Here is a 15,960-nt window from a genome sequence, read left to right as displayed (position 1 = left end):
AAAACATCATAGGTCACTAGAATGTAAGTGACCAGGTGCCAGACTGAGACACTGAAAGATACATTTGCCAGACATGCAGCTATACTAGGAAAAGGAATATAAACACGTATACAAACACAAAATATAAGTTTCCTACAATATATTTGTAAATGTTTACTTGTGGGTGCAGTGCTTTACATTAGAATTTGGGACACAAGGCCTAATAATCTATTGTACAAGCATCGATTTATTATAGGAGGCTATAAACCAACAAAAGTTTCTGTTAACACCATAAACTTTCAGAGAGGAGAACTGGAACTACCCCCGCTGCAGCTCTGTATTTAAAGTGTATTAGGAGCCAGGTGGGCAGGCAGCACAACTCAGTTCCGGCTCGCACTGGGTCTGGGAGCTCAGACCACCACCTAGACAGGGGCTGCTGCCACCCCACACAGCTGCTTCTTTATCAGAGGCAGCAGCACAGGACGACAGGCAGCTGGTCCACAAGGGGAGTTGGTTTTTAAACTGGCTCCCCTCACGGACCAGCTGCAACCTGGCACCCCACGCTGCTGTCTGATACAGAGGCAGCAGCGCGGAGTGGCAGAGGTCTTCTAGGGAGTGAAGCTGGAGTGCACTGGCTGCTGGCCCTGCCCCTAGGTACTACAGAATAGTTGAGTAATCAATAAGAATTCATGAGGTTATTCGACTGTTCAATTAACCGATATTTAACATCCCTTCTCTTGGTATGCAGACTTATTACAACTGTCTCTGATGGAAGCCACACACATATACAAAGGAGGCCAAGGAACAGAACAGTTGAACCAGAAGGACAGAATTGTCTCTTCATATTCTGCATGCCATGCAAGTCAGATGAGCATGCATGTACATCACTAATAGAACTTTGAGATGTCAGCCAGAATTTTAATGCTTGTTCTGTGGAGCTGTTCAGAGACCACAATACTGAAATAATAAGACTGACCAATAAAAATGTAAGTACTTTTTCATTTGAATTTTAAAATCAATATATTATGGCCAGCAGCCCTTTCTTTCTCCTCCCATCTGAAGACAAACACATGTGGTCTGTGACAAACTTCATATTACACGATAGTACTGGCCATAAATGGGTACTACATCTCTAGCCCAAAACAAAAGCCTCTCACCTGGAGTTATGGCTTGCATTCTATAAACCATGACAGCTGGGAATGTTACCAATAAAAACAGGTTAAGTGATTGCAACACCAAACCGATGCTTTCAGAGCCACGAACCTACAAAGGATAATAATGTTATATAAAATTCAGTGATTCTCTGGCCTTTTTGCTAATGTGCTTTCTAAATCAGGGTGATTCTGGTGAATTTATTGCTTGACAGAAAAGAAAACTAGGCACATCGCAAGCTTCCTCCATTTATCTCTAACAAAGGTCAATAAACCTAGCCTCTTAACATGTATTTCAACTCCAGCCTCGGACTCACACACTGCTAGTTCTGCCAACTGTGCAGTATTTGGGGGCTCATAAAAATTAGATAGATGAGGCCACATAATTCATTTTACTGGAGACCAAATCTTTAAATTTGACTCAATCTCTGAAGTTAAAAAATGAGTGCTGCTTTGCTCCAATCCTCACGTCCTTTACAATCAATAATGGCTTACAGGTATTTCACTTCTCCTGCTTGGCCCGTAACAAGAAGTGTTCAATCAGAAATATCACCCATTACAGAGAGCAAGCACAATGCATAGGAAACCACCAGTTCACCTACCTTTCTTAAATACCTTTCTATAAAAACTGCAGGAAGTGCAAACAAAACAGAGGCTGAAAGAAAGGAAAATAATAAAACATCAGGAAATAAATCAGCATCAAACACATCTATGGTAAGTACACGCCCGGATTGGTCTCAACTAGTCAGCAGAGATCTATTCTACTAGCACTTCTCTGGAGAGCTATGTTTCAGCAGAATGGAAATTTTCATTTTTATGAATATGCTGTTCTGAATGTGACCCAAGATTGAGATGACACTTCAGACAGAATGAAACCCAAGTTCCCAGGGTAAATGCAAAACCTCTGCTCCCCAGGAGTGGAAGACACTAAACACAGCTGTAAAACAGTGGTTCCCTGCAAAGGTACAGACAGCAGGCAGTGATAAGGTGGTGTGGCAGAGGTCCCGTAGAAGAGCGGTGTGGCGAGCAGCTACTGTTATAAACTACTCACATTAGGGGTGCATATGGACTCCAGTTGTTATTCAAGCTCATGGGTTACTGAGTGGCTATGCAGCGGCTCTGCATCAACCAGCTGCGTTAGGGAAGGGAAAATGTATTTGCAACAACTCTTCCTAGATCTTTTAGTCCAAAACTGGGCTTTGCATGACGTGTTTCAGCATTTAGTGCCAGGAGGGGTGTAAGCTATACTCATTCATCTCAACAAGATGTTAACTTTGATACCTGACAAGGGCAGTTTACATTCAATACTGTCAACTATTTTACAGCTAAGAAACATACACCTATTCTTGTTTTGAGGACAGATACTGAGCAGAATATGGTCACTTCCTCACCCCTGAGTATATATAATGAAGCTGAAGGGAAAATGTAAAACAACACGCACTGTACGGTCACATTTTAATGCCATATGTGGGGAATGAGATGTGCTGTTCTCATTAATACCAAGGAGTTGTGAATCTCTTTTCCTGTTCTCGACAGTGAAAACTGCCGCCAACATTTAAAGCCAAAATCTACTTGAATTCAATGCTGTTATCAGCATCTTGCTGGACTGTGGGATAATTGTATCACATCTTTATTTTCAAAGTTGATTTTGATTTTGTAAATGATTAGCATTTTAAAACCACTCACTGTGTCTGTGCATCTGCACTTGTTGCAAAAGAGGCAACAAACTCCTCTGTAAAGCAGGGAGGTTTAAGACATTGGGCTCAATTCTACGGCCATTCTCAACTCAAAAGGAATTGTGCATGTACAATAGCTTCAGAATAAGATTAACTTTATTAACTACTGACCTCACTCACATTAGGGGAAATCAGAGCTTTATTCTGATGGAATAATGAAACTTGTTACCATAAAGACTAAGCTTATGTGTGCAGGAGACAGAGCTTTCCTGGGGGCTGGTCCCAAACGGGGAACAAATACCCGGAGGAAAAGACTATTACAAACCTCCCCACCTTCTGCTCCATGTACCAGGTGCATTCCTCTGACCTGCCTTCTCTAACACAAACACAGAACAGCATAGACATTTAAAAACAAACAAAGTGATAAAAAAATAAAGTGCTCTCATTGCACACACAAACTCCCATGGACGAGAGAGAGAACAAGTCACATATGATAAATGTTAGTCACGTTGTTTAATGCACCACCGGAAAGCACTTAGCCAAGTGCACTTTTGAGGGACTCATGCTCTCACCCTCACACATAGTTTGCTCAGGGACCTGGAAAAAACACAGTCAAAAGTGCAGGTATGCTAGTATAAGTTTTGACCATTGTAGGAACACTTTGTCTGTATAATGCAGCTGCACAGATATACCAACAAAGCACTCTAGTGCTGACCTGGCCTCAGACACGATGCTTTGAGGGCAGTAGGATAATCAGTGGGCTAGAAATTCTTCCTTTGAAATCTCTCTCTTAGAAGTTTAAATTCATCATAGATATAAATTGATCCAACTCTGCTTTCTTCAATGGAGTTACAGCTTCTTATGCCATTGGTGTATTTGGTCCTGAGATTTCATTGCAAGGAGATGGATTTTTAACATCTTGTTTTAGGAAAATCTAATCTCAAGGCATCAGTTATAACAACTGAGCTTGGTTCATCCTTGGTTTGGCATTCTTACTGAATGTGCTTCTGTTTTATTTCATTAACACTGCTCACAAGCAGGAATTATGCAATAGAAAGAAAATCAGAAGCTATCCAACCTCTCCTACGAGACTGAAACCATGCCAAAAATCCACATCTGGGTTTATATGATAAAACTGGATGCATATGATCCAGAAAAGTGCAGAGAAAATACATTCATTCGAGAAATATTTCATGGGATGCTGTCAAATTCAAAAGCGACACCCTTCATATTCTGCAAATGATATTTGCACACTGTTGGCTTACCAGCAATGAGATATACTGCTGGCCACTTATAGGGGTCTTTCAGGAAAACTGAAATTATCTTGACAGGGTCGAATAACAGTCCATACCTTGAAGAGAAAAACAGTGAGGCGGTGCAGAAATTCTATGGTTTGATATTATTAGAACCATGGATACTATATTTCTACCATAATGGTGAGACCAAGGGTACAGCTACACTGCACAGCTATTTTGCGATACCAGAAATATCCTGAAATAGCTGCCCCAAGTCTTAACAAGCTGCCTGTTATTTCGAAATATTTTTCAAACTAACGGGCGCCCTATTTCGGCATCCCTGTAACCCTCGTTCCACAAGGGTTAAGGAATGTCTCAAAACAGAGCATTACTTCAAAATTTAGCACTGTGCAGACATGCCAAGTTTCAAAATAAGCTATTTTGAAATAGAATCGAAATAAGATATGCAATTTGAGTAGCTCAAATTGTGTATCTTATTTCTAGTTTAGGGTGCTGTGTAGACGCACCTAAGATACCTGTCTCATGTTCCTTATTGACTCCCCAGTCCTTGAGTACCTAAACCTCTCCCAACTGCAGTAGTTGTTCAAATTAGAGACCATGATTGCCCCAATATTTGGGTTCAAGTGACTGAAATCCAACCCCTCTCTATGCTCTGGCAGAGACACTATAATTAACCATCCACACAGGGGTTCCACCAGAGGTAGCAGTTGTAAATTTTTGGCTAGGGTTCTGCAGGAGCCTTGTAAGTGGCAGGTGCCCAGAATCAGCACATGACCCTGGCACTCGGGCCCTGCCCACTTTTTAGGATGCACTGACAAGTTCTCAGCTTCCCAAATTAGTGGAGATTGTGGATAACCTGTGCTGCTTCACTCCTCTTTCTGAATAACCTGTTATAGGAACCATATTTCTGCCACCAAATGTGCCTTCAACCCCTCAGCCAATATTCAATTGACTATACAGATTTGAAAAGACAGATCTGAAAGCAAAGAAAGGCAATTCTCTCAATGAAAAATCAGGTACACTGCATACATTTGTTACCATTCATTAAGGACGCTCATTGAACAATTAATACATTCATGTATGCAACATAACTACCGTAATTTTGAGATTTCAGTTTGATTAACTTTTCTTTTGCCAATTAGTTCATAAAATAAGCGTCCTACAGTAATGCAAAATAACCTTGCTGAGCTGGTTCTGATAGTAATCTACTATACTATACTATATAGTAATCTGCAATATATTTGAGAGAGTTTGTGCATCTGTCTGTCCGTCTGCGAGTCTATTTGTTCAAGAATGCCTCCTAAATCGTAAGAGCTAGGACCACCAAATTTGGTAGGCAGCTGCCTCTTTTCCTAACAAAGCAAAGTAAGGGTTTGGTTGTGCCAGGACAATAGGATGTACATGGAATGTGACTGTTTCTCATCAAACAGAAAGGGAGGGCTGTGATAGCAGGGACAGTTATATTCTCAAATGACCACAAGGAGGCAGCAAGTGCCGCAGCCCTGGGAAACAGCTGCTGCAGTCTCTGCCACCCCAGCCTGGCCCTGGGAGCAGCCGGTGTCCCAAGACAGCCTGGGGAGCAGCCAGAGGGCAGGCTGCATGGCCCCTGCCGTCCTTGGGGAGCAGCCGGCAGACAGGCTGGAAGGCCCCTCATCCCCCAACCCTGACTCCTGCACCCCCACACACCTCCAGCCTCCTGTCCTGAGCCCCTTTTATCCCCCACATCCCCAGCCCTTTGCCCTGCAGGACCCGAGCAACGCCGGGTAAATCTTCTAGTCATATTATATGGGACATGTTCTCAGAAGGTATTCATTGGCATAGATCCATTGATTTCAACTGATTGGCACGAATTTACCCCAGCTGAAGATCTGGTCTCATACGTCTACAGCATCTTTCATTCTAAAGGAGCCTTTCGATTCTGATGTGGGCATGCTCCAGCTTGGAGTTCACTGGGGCTATGTAGCCAATGAACACTATGAGGAATTCTCTCTCTGTGATCCTTCGAGAGGATGCTGTGTGCTCTAGAATAAGATACTGGACGGCCCCTACATCCTTCCCCATTCTTGGACACGAGAAGAAGGGGGGAACACAATCTGGTCCTATAACAACACAGTAGCCCAGAAATGCAGCTACTTTGGCAGTGGAAGGCAGCAGCCAGGTAGGTTGACAAATGTTGCATAGCATGACTGTGGGATGCACAGAAATTTTTTGCGTACAGTAGTAGGTCCACATGGACACTGTGAACACAGCATGACTGGGAGATGCACAGGAATTTTGGTTTAAGACAGCAGGGCAAACCTGTACTCAGCTGAAATCTACTATGGAATTGTTTATGTCCAGGAAGAGCAAACATGTTTTTAAGGACTAAGTTATTTCGTAAATGACATGGAACTTATCCACCACTGAAGGATGAAAGGCTAAATTAATCATGCTGGGATTTGAAACCATGTTTAAAGAGAGTCTACATATTTTGAAATTTGAAGCTTAGATCACGATGCCATCCTGTACAGTGAATGATTCTGGGACACTGTCGTAATGTATAGGTGAAAATGTGATGTTATATCTTTTCTTGTTGTTAACTGGTTAACCACAGAACGACTTTTCAATCAACATATGCCCACTTCCCCTGCAACTAAGAATTCAATGATACACTGCCTTTCTTTAGTGACATATTACCTGATGAAATTCTCCAGGCTCATGTGAACATGAGTGAGGACCTAAAGTAAAAAAACATACACTGTTCATCAGAGTTCTATGCAAAATCGCATTTAAAATATCAGTGTTGAGATTGGGTAGAAACAGTCTCTAAGAACTAATTTAATTTACATGAACCAAAACGTTGATGACAAATGCATTCATTTGGCTTGATTAGAATTGGTCTGAGTAGCTCAGAAGCTGATGGGTCCATTCAAAATAGTCAAATTTATGTCAGAGAATAGCCTATTTCCCCCCAAACTGATCAGTGACCCGTTTCTCAAATTTATTGATAACATTTGTTTTATCCCGATTCAAAAAAAACCAACAGTCTGTCTATTCAATAGATCCCATGAACGACAACAGATGTTATTCCTTTCTCCTAAGGTGTACATCAGGAGTGACTCCTCATAATGGAGTTACATCTCTGCATCTCTGATATGAGATGAAAATAAGTTCCAGTAATAGTACCCAAAGCCTGCTGGGGAAGATGATACATTTCAGGGAGCAAGGTTGTTAAACGGTAATGACAAAAGATGGAGGAAAGGACTGATTGCTTTGCTTATTTGGCTGAGCAAGGTTTGCTTCCCCCCTGTAGGAAGAAGCGAGGTGAGGTCCCCTCTCATTATATTGAGTCTGGTTCTCCATAGCATTACACCAGATGGATACCCACAAAATTCCATTGAGGAGAGGCTGAGGGAAAGGGTCTGAAGAAGAGAAAAGTGAGGGGGGATTTTATAGCAGCCTTCAGCTACTTGAGGGGTGGGTTCCAAAAAGGATGGTGCCAGGCTGTCCTCAGTGGTGGCAGATGACAGAACAAGGAGGAATGGTCTCAAGTTGCAGTGGGGGAGGTTTAGGTTGGATATTAGGAAAAATCTATTTCTCTAGAAAGGTGGTGAAGCACTGGAATGGATTATTTAGGGAGGTGGTGAAATCGCCATCCCTGGAGGTTTTTAAATCTCGGCTTGACAGAGCCCTGGCTGGGTTGATTTAGTTGGGATTGGTCCTGCCTTGGGCAGGGGACTGGACTTGATGACCTCCTAAGGTCTCTTCCAGCTCTATGATTCTATGTGATGAAATCTGCACCTTTGGGGTTTTTAAAGCCAAGCTTCACAAAGCCTTGGCTGGGATGATTTAGAATCATAGAATACCAGAACTGGAAGGGACCTCGAGAGATCATCAAGTCTAGTCCCCTGCTCTCACAGCAGGACCTGCCACCATCTAGATTATACCAAATAGCTGTCTACCAAAACTGCTCCTAAATGTCTCCAGTGATGGAGATTCCACAGCCTCCCTAAGCAATTTATTCCAGTGCTTAACCACCCTGACAGTTAGGAAATTTTTGCTAATGTCCAACCTAAACTTACCTTGCAGCAATTTAAGCCCGTTGCTTCTTGTCCTATCATCAGAGGCCTATCTCCCTCCTAACACTCTTAGGGTATGTCTACACTACCCTGCTAGTGCGAACTAGCGGGGTAATGTATGCATACCGAACGTGCAAATGAAGCCCGGGATTTGAATTTCCCGGGCTTTATTTGCATAAGCCGGCCGGCGCCATTTTTAAATGCCGGCTTGTTCGAACCCCGTGCCGCGCGGCTACACGCGGCACGGGCTAGATAGTTCGGACTAGCAAGCCATTCCGTACAGATAGTTCCGTACAGATAGTTCGGAATGGCTTGCTAGTCCGAACTATCTAGCCCGTGCCGCGTGTAGCCGCGCGGCACGGGGTTCGAACAAGCCGGCATTTAAAAATGGCGCCGGCCGGCTTATGCAAATAAAGCCCGGGAAATTCAAATCCCGGGCTTCATTTGCACGTTCGGTATGCATACATTACCCCGCTAGTTCGCACTAGCGGGGTAGTGTAGACATACCCTTAGATATGTCTGGCAAGGGCAGGGGGAAATGTGGGAGTGTCTGTGGATTTAAAGGGGCCGTGACTTCTTTTTTTGGTAGTGGTGGGAGGGGTTCTCAACAACTTTGGTCCCCATTTCTTTTTGCTCAACAACTTTTAGTTCTTTTTCTTTTTGGCTCAACCAATTTTTTCCCGCCATGTTTGGTATTTTTTGTGAAACTATCAGGCAACCCTACTCATATTTAGCTTGTGGTCCACTCTGACCCATAGATCCCTTTCTGCAGCACACCTTCCTAGACATTCACTTCCCCTTCTATTATGTGAAACTGATTGTTCCTTCCCAAGTGGAACACTTTGCATTTGTCCTTATTAAACTTCATCCTGTTTACCTCAGACCATTTCTCTAATTTGTCCAGATCATTTTGAATTATGACTCTATTCTCCAAAGCACTTGCAACCCCTCCCAGCTTGGTATCACCTGCAAACTTAATAATCCTACTCTTTATACAATCATCTAAATCGCTGATGAAGATATTGAACAGAACCAGACCCAAAACAGATCCCTGTGGATCCCCTCTTGTTACGTCCTTCCAGCATGATTGTGAACCGTTAATAACTACTCTCTGAGAATGGTTATCCAGCTAGTTATGCACCCACCTTATAGTAGCCCCATCTAGGTTGTATTTCCCTAGTTTATTGATAAGAAGGGTCATGCAAGACCATATCAAATGCTTTACTAAAGTCTAGGTATACCACATCCACCACTTCTCCCTTATCCACAAGACTCGTTATCCTATCAAAGAAAGCTATCAGATTGGTGTGACATGATTTGTTCTTTACAAATCAATGCTGGCTGTTACCTATCATCTTATTCTCGTCCCAATGTTTGCAGATGAATCCCTTAATTATTTGCTCCATTATCTTTCCTGGCACAGAAGTTAAGCTAACTGGTCTGTAGTTTCCTGGGTCATTCCTATTTTTCTTTTTATAGATGGGCACTCTATTTGCCCTTTTCCAGTTTTCTGGTATCTCTCCCAACTTCCATGACTTTTCAAAGATGATAGCTAAAGACTCAGATACCTCCTCTATCAGCTCCTTAAGTACAGTAATTCCTCATTTAACACTATAGATATGTTTCAGAAAATGATTGTGTAAAGTGAAAAAGTGTTATGCGGGGTAAATTTTCCCATTGAAAATAATGGAAAAGGTGGGAATTGCGTTTCAAGCGGTGGTGTCTGTTGGAACCGGGACATAAGGTTGGGAGAGAAAGAGGACTAGGGTTACAGAAGGGAGGAGGTGATTGGCTCTGGGGAAGAGAAGAGGAGGAGAGGGGAGGGGGATTGGGTTGGGAGTCTGCCTCTGTGATGGGTCTGCTGGGACCCGCACTGCATCCAGCGAGGGGGGGTCGCCGGGGAATGGCGCGGCGAGCAGCAAACCCTCCGTCGCTTTGCATGGAGGCGGGGGACGGTCGTATAAGTCAAAAATCATTCTCTAAAAAAAATCATGCAATTGTGAAAACATGTTAAGCAGGCACGTGTTAAATGTGGAATTACTGTATACTAGGATGCATTTCATCAGGCCCTGGTGACTTGAAGACATCTAAGTTTTCTAAGTAATTTTTAGCTTGTTCTTTTCTAAACTTACCCCATTTCCACTAGCATTCACTGTGTTAGGCATCCCGTCACCATCAATCTTCTTGGCAAAAACCAAAATAAAGAAGTCCTTAAGCAATTCTGCCAATTCTAAGTTTCCTGTTATTGCTTCTCCCTCTTCACTGAGGGAGTGGGCAGTGGACTTATCCTATCCAGGGTCTTCCTCTTGCTTCTAATGTATTTGTAGAATGTTTTCTTGTTACACATGCATCTGACAAAGTGGGTCTTTGCCCACGAAAGCTTATGCTCCTACACTTCAGTTAGTCTATAAGGTGCCACAGGACTCCTCACCGCTTGTGCAGATTCAGACTAACACGGCTACCCCTCTGATACTTGTTACCCTTTGTGTCTCTTGCTAGATTGAGCATGAATTTAGTTTGGGTTTGTTCCTGCTTTGAGCAGGGGGTTGGATTAGATGACTTCTAAGGTCTCTTCCAACCCTAATCTTCTATTCTATGATTCTGTGACTTCAATGGCTTGAAACTGTGAGGAATCACACTGATTCACTGGGATTTACTAGAGAAATATACCGACCCACATTAGATGGGGCTTCATGTTGTATCAATGATTTACTTAACCTCCCCCTAGAGGAAAAACAAATTGGCTATTTTCACACAATTCTAAGTTGCAGGTATTTGCAAAGAGTTAGTGATATACATAAAGGAACACAAAGAAAATTGAAAGTTACTGATTTGTACAACAAAGAAGTAACAACTGCTGGCTCTAAACTTAGCAGCTGAGACAAGAAATACTAAACATTTCTGTAAATATTACCAAGTAAATCATAAAAGGTTTAACCCATTCAGCACTTCTCTGCAAGGTTTAAAGTTAGAAACACTAATCAATCATCAATTATTGGTCTAAATTATTTGGTGATTTTCGCACTTACCAACAGGACTACAGACCAGTTAAAAATGCCTTGAAAATTGTTGAATCCACTTCCATATGATAATAGGGATTCGCACGATGTATGACAGCTAAGAAAAAAATCGAATTGTTGTAATGCTTTCATTTTCATTTTTACTGAAAATTTAGTTTTCAATAGAAACTGTAATATTTGAAAAACAAATATATTCCCACTTTCCTCTTCAGGTGCTAGTTCACGGATTCCAGGGAATAAATCTAGCCTGTTTTAGTCTCAAACATGCTAAGCATTCTGTGGATTTGCTGATGTCTTCTAATAATTCCGTTGTGCAGTTATGTTATGTTGGAACAAGTAGATTAAAATGCACAGGGGAAATTTTTGTGTATAATAATAAGTCCACATGGACACTGAGAACACAGCAAGCCAGTGCAGGCTAGATTTAGACCACCATTTGACATGAACTCCCAATGTAGGCAAGTCCTAATCTTAGGGTATGTCTACACTTGCACCCTAGTTTGGACTATGGTGGAGTAATGTTAGTTCAAACCAAGGGGTTTGGTTCGAACTAACGCATCCCAGCACGCACTTCCTGGTTCGAATCAGCTGTGATTCGAACTAGCGCGCCAGCGAGATCTTGCTAATGAAGCATGGGATATTTAAATCCCCACTTCATTAGCAATTTTGAATACCTGCATTTGCATCCCTAGTCCGAACTAGGGTGCAAGTGTAGACATACCCTTATAGACAGGGCCAGCTCAAGCCATTTCTGCGCCCTGGGCAGTGGGTGCATAACGCATGCGTGGCTCCGCCCCCAGGCGCATGGCGCATGCATGGTCCCGCCCCCCAGCGCACTGCGCACCTTCCAGCTGCCATCGGGCATGCGGCATGCAATGGCAGCTCCAAGGGGTGCCGCGTGGCCCCCAATCCCGGGTGCACAGCGCCCTTTACAGCTGCCATCAGGCGCCCCCCATAGGATGGCACCCTGGGCAGCTGCCCGGCTAGCCCCACCCTAATTCCGGCACAGCTTATAGACCAACTGTAGAAGATTGTAACCTCACAGAGTTCCAGTGTGGCCTAGAGCAGGGTTACTCAACTTTGGAAGTCCCGGGGACCCCAATGATAATAACAGCACATGCCGAGGGCTGCAACTTAAGTGTGGTTGCATATACTTGCAAATATATATGCAAATATATGCAAATAGCTTCTTTCACACTGACAGGCACGAATACAAAGATTAAGCTGTAAACCGCAGTGCTGGACCCAGATGTGGCCAGTGTGAGCCAGTCAGCACATCTCAGGGTCTGCCTACAAGGCTAAGTAGCCAGCACCTCCCACAATGCCCCAGCACTCCCAGCACCTCCTCCCTGGAGGTTAGAGTAGTCAACACCCTGTATCCGACTGTTTCAGCCAGCCCGTCCACTTGCGTCTTTCAATGCTCACCCCACCTAGAAGACATCTCGCTGTTGTGGAGCGTGTCCCAGTGGAAACCATGTGTTGAGCCCTGCAAAAACCCAAACTGCACCACGGGCAGCAAACAAATGGGCCATGGCTGCATGTGACCTGCGGGCCACGTGTTGAGTAGCCCTAGTCTAGAGAACCCTACACTATACTAGGCTTCAGAAGACCTGGTTTCTATTTTCTGCTATACCGCTGAGTGACTTGGGACAAGTTAGCTTACGTCCCTGTGCCTCAGTTTCTCTAGCTGTAAAATGTGTTCCTCCTTTGTCAGGGTGCTTGGGGATTAAAAGGGATGACAAGACCTAATCATGATTAACAGATCTTCCAGGAGTCTAGAAAGAAGCAGAAAGACTGTAATTCTCACCCTGGCTCGATCAGTGATTGGAAACTCCTAACCTTGCTTCCATCTTTTTCTCCAAGCAACAAATTAGCTGCTAAATTGCTCAAGGAGAGACAGATTTGGCAATGTTCGTTTGTGCAGAGCAGGATTCACTCCCACAGGTAATCCCACTGAAGCCATGGAACTACTTCCACAAGTACTGGAAAAACCTACAAAACAAATAGTGTAGAAGCACCGTCAAGTCTAACAAAACACGTAGATAGTTAGTCTTTAAGGTGCTGCTAGACGATTTGTCGTTGTTTAAGTTTTTCCAGTTACAGACTAACTGGGCTACCCCCTGAAGCTTTTCCACGAATACTGTCAATCCTACTCAACATATGGATTGCAAAATCTAGCACTGAGGATACAATATGTCCGGTCGCTACAAGTGTACAACCCTCATTCATCAGCCCAATAGGCTGAATAAGAAACACAAACTGTTCCTATCAACAAATGTTCCAGTAATGAAAGAAATTGGCTTAACCAATGTTTGGATCAGTTTCAGGTTGAAGAATACTGACAGTAACTTACAACTCCAGAGCACCACTGACAAATACCAAAGCCCTGATCTTCAGAACTGTGCATACCCCTAACAGACATGAGCATTACCTGTGTACACAATTACCCCCATTCTTTGTGTTACGATACAGGCTGAAATCCTAGCCTGGAGATTTGGGATTCCAGATTTGGGAACATGACATACCACCTGCTTTATCCCAGTGTCACTACCATAAAGCCCATGTGATTCTTTACTCTCTTCTGCAATGGGGGAATCAGTTCTCATCTATTACTTCTTGTAGTTGGACATTCACCTTCTGTTTTCTGTGTCCTACACTCCTGATTCCCTACTCCTCTTGCTTTTGTATACCACCTCCTCTGGCCTTATTTTTGTTTCATAACTTTCCACCATCTTCTTTCCTTTGCCCCTTCTTCCCTGCTCTTGTCCACTCTTTGTCCTCTTCCACCTAGCTTATGTTCTTGTATTTTTAACTTCAAATGTTTCTTTAATGGGTCTGATCCTCCCCTCAAACCACTGTATACCATTGTAATTCCATGTGACGTTAATAGGATCACTCCCAATTTATACTGATGCCAGGGGTGAAAGGAACTTAAATTTCTTACAGGTACTGTCCTATCGCAACCCAGGTCTCTGCCAACTCTTTAAATAGCTCCCTGCTGGCTATTGCTGCAGCTCAGCCATTTCTTGTCAGAGCTGCACACCCCTTTACTTTCACCTCTGTGTATTACACACAAACAAGATCGCTTATGAAACAGACCATTCCCTTTCTTTTAACAAGGCAAATAAAAATCTGGTTTACAGTTCAAAGCTGATTATACACATTTTTGAATGCTGAATAGTCAAGATTCACTCTTAGTAGCTCCGTGGCAAATCCCAGTATGGTATCTCTCTTATCATAGAAGGGCAAATTATATAAAAGGATCATGAACTAGCAGCTGAATTCCAACATTTCTTACTACGTATTCAGAGACACAATTCTCAGGCCTGGTCTAGACTTAACAGTTAGGTTTACATACCTGCGGTGCTTAGAGGCATGAAAAATTGACATTACTGAGCACCATTGCCATGTCATCCTAACCCCCAGTGTGGACGTGGCTTGGATGATGGAAGAATGCTTCCATTGACCTAGCTACTGCCACTGAGACAGATTACCCAAAGCAATAAAAAATAAAAAAAACCTTCTGTGGCTGCAGGGTCTACAATATGCTGCACTGCAGCTGTGCTGCTTGTAGCACTTGCAAAGCAGATATGGCTTTGGAGTTGTTCTGTAATAAGTATGAGTGTTCTTTGAAATTATATGATTCATCTTTGTGTTTGCCCTGTACCTCAGTTTTTCTGGATTGTCTTGTCTCACGTCAGTGTCATTCACTTCAGGCTGAGGCATCTCAGGATTGATGGAAATATTAATTTTCTTTTTTCTCTTTCCAGTCATTTTGATCCCAAACCCTATAAAAAGATATGATGCCATTTGTACAATCCTCTCTTCTCACAATCTCTGTAAACATCCATTTTGAGCACAAAGATTTTGTTCTTTCTATGACCTGGTTAAACAGGGATAGCTTTTTTAGTCCAGTCTTGCAAATTAGGCTCTTCACCCAGAACTGTCCTTTAAAAAGGCCTCTTGAAAACTGTTATACCACTCCACCAGATAATGTGCCAAAATGGAAATAAAATTATTACTGTACAAAGTTTCTCTCTCATTAGGAAACAAGTACAATGTTAAAGACTTCTATCTGAATATACTGTTTTTTGTACAATGGATGAAAACTTGAAATCTTACTAGGGAAAAAGGACAGACTGTTGACTGTTTCAGAATGTTGATTTTGTTTCATTTTTATGTGACTCTTTTTTCTGCTGTTGGTTTTTACATTCCACTAATTCAAAGATTTAATATTCTTATTAATGGGGAAAAGAGATTTTCTAAAACTGATGAAGTACGGGTGTTATATTTGAATACACAGTGCAGTTATTCTTTCCACTTCTTGGTCTCCATGTGTTTTACTCAGATAACTAACAAATCAAGTTAATTTGAATTTTCACAACTTCAGCATACGGGAGTTCGCAAAAAGCTGTTGTTACTTTTTATTTGCTTATGTTTTTTGTATAGCTCTTATTTCCATGGCATCTAAGCAATGAGTAAGTAATTCAAGTATATATTCTTAGCCCAACATTTTGTACTTTTTAGAAAAAAATTTGATGACATTTTCCTTGAACAAAATAGGTAACAGAAGATTTAGCAAACTGTTGCAAATGTGGCTGTTTTAGCTGGCTTGATTTCGAGCAAAGTACAAGTGTGGAAATTAACAACCAAAACAATACCAGACCAGCCTGAAACCAGCTTGAGCAGAAGGTTCCATGGAGAACACTGTGATCATAAGAATTTTAAAGTAATGAAAATGTAACACTGGCTGGTGAGTTAGTCATGAACTGCAAAATCTTTTCTTTTATTCTCTTTTTAATACAGATGAATGTTTAAAG

The 15,960-nt window shown here is 42.4% G+C and overlaps 1 protein-coding gene across 10 annotated transcripts in view; it reads right to left on the bottom strand.

Annotated features, from left to right (window-relative positions):
• LOC102448420 (diacylglycerol O-acyltransferase 1) overlaps positions 1–15,960 on the bottom strand; it is a 61,372-nt gene that overhangs the window by 39,883 nt on the left and 5,529 nt on the right. For 8 of the 10 annotated variants that reach the window (XM_089781407.1, XM_075940475.2, XM_075940469.2 and 5 more), the window contains exons 2-7: positions 14,808–14,928; positions 11,150–11,237; positions 6,739–6,779; positions 4,072–4,157; positions 1,733–1,785; positions 1,137–1,242 (exon numbers count right to left, since the gene is read on the bottom strand). In XM_089781407.1, coding sequence (XP_089637533.1) covers positions 1,137–1,242; positions 1,733–1,785; positions 4,072–4,157; positions 6,739–6,779; positions 11,150–11,237; positions 14,808–14,928 — 495 coding nt within the window. The remainder of the gene's footprint in view (positions 1–1,136; positions 1,243–1,732; positions 1,786–4,071; positions 4,158–6,738; positions 6,780–11,149; positions 11,238–14,807; positions 14,929–15,960) is intronic. The other 2 variants (XM_075940473.2, XM_075940474.2) reach the window with 1 other exon arrangement.

Source organism: Pelodiscus sinensis, chromosome 12 (assembly GCF_052426305.1).
Source record: "Pelodiscus sinensis isolate ZL-2025 chromosome 12, ASM5242630v1, whole genome shotgun sequence".
NCBI classification, from domain to species: domain Eukaryota; kingdom Metazoa; phylum Chordata; order Testudines; family Trionychidae; genus Pelodiscus; species Pelodiscus sinensis.
The sequence above is the reverse complement of the archived record's forward strand: the minus strand, read 5'-3'. Positions and strand labels throughout refer to the sequence as shown.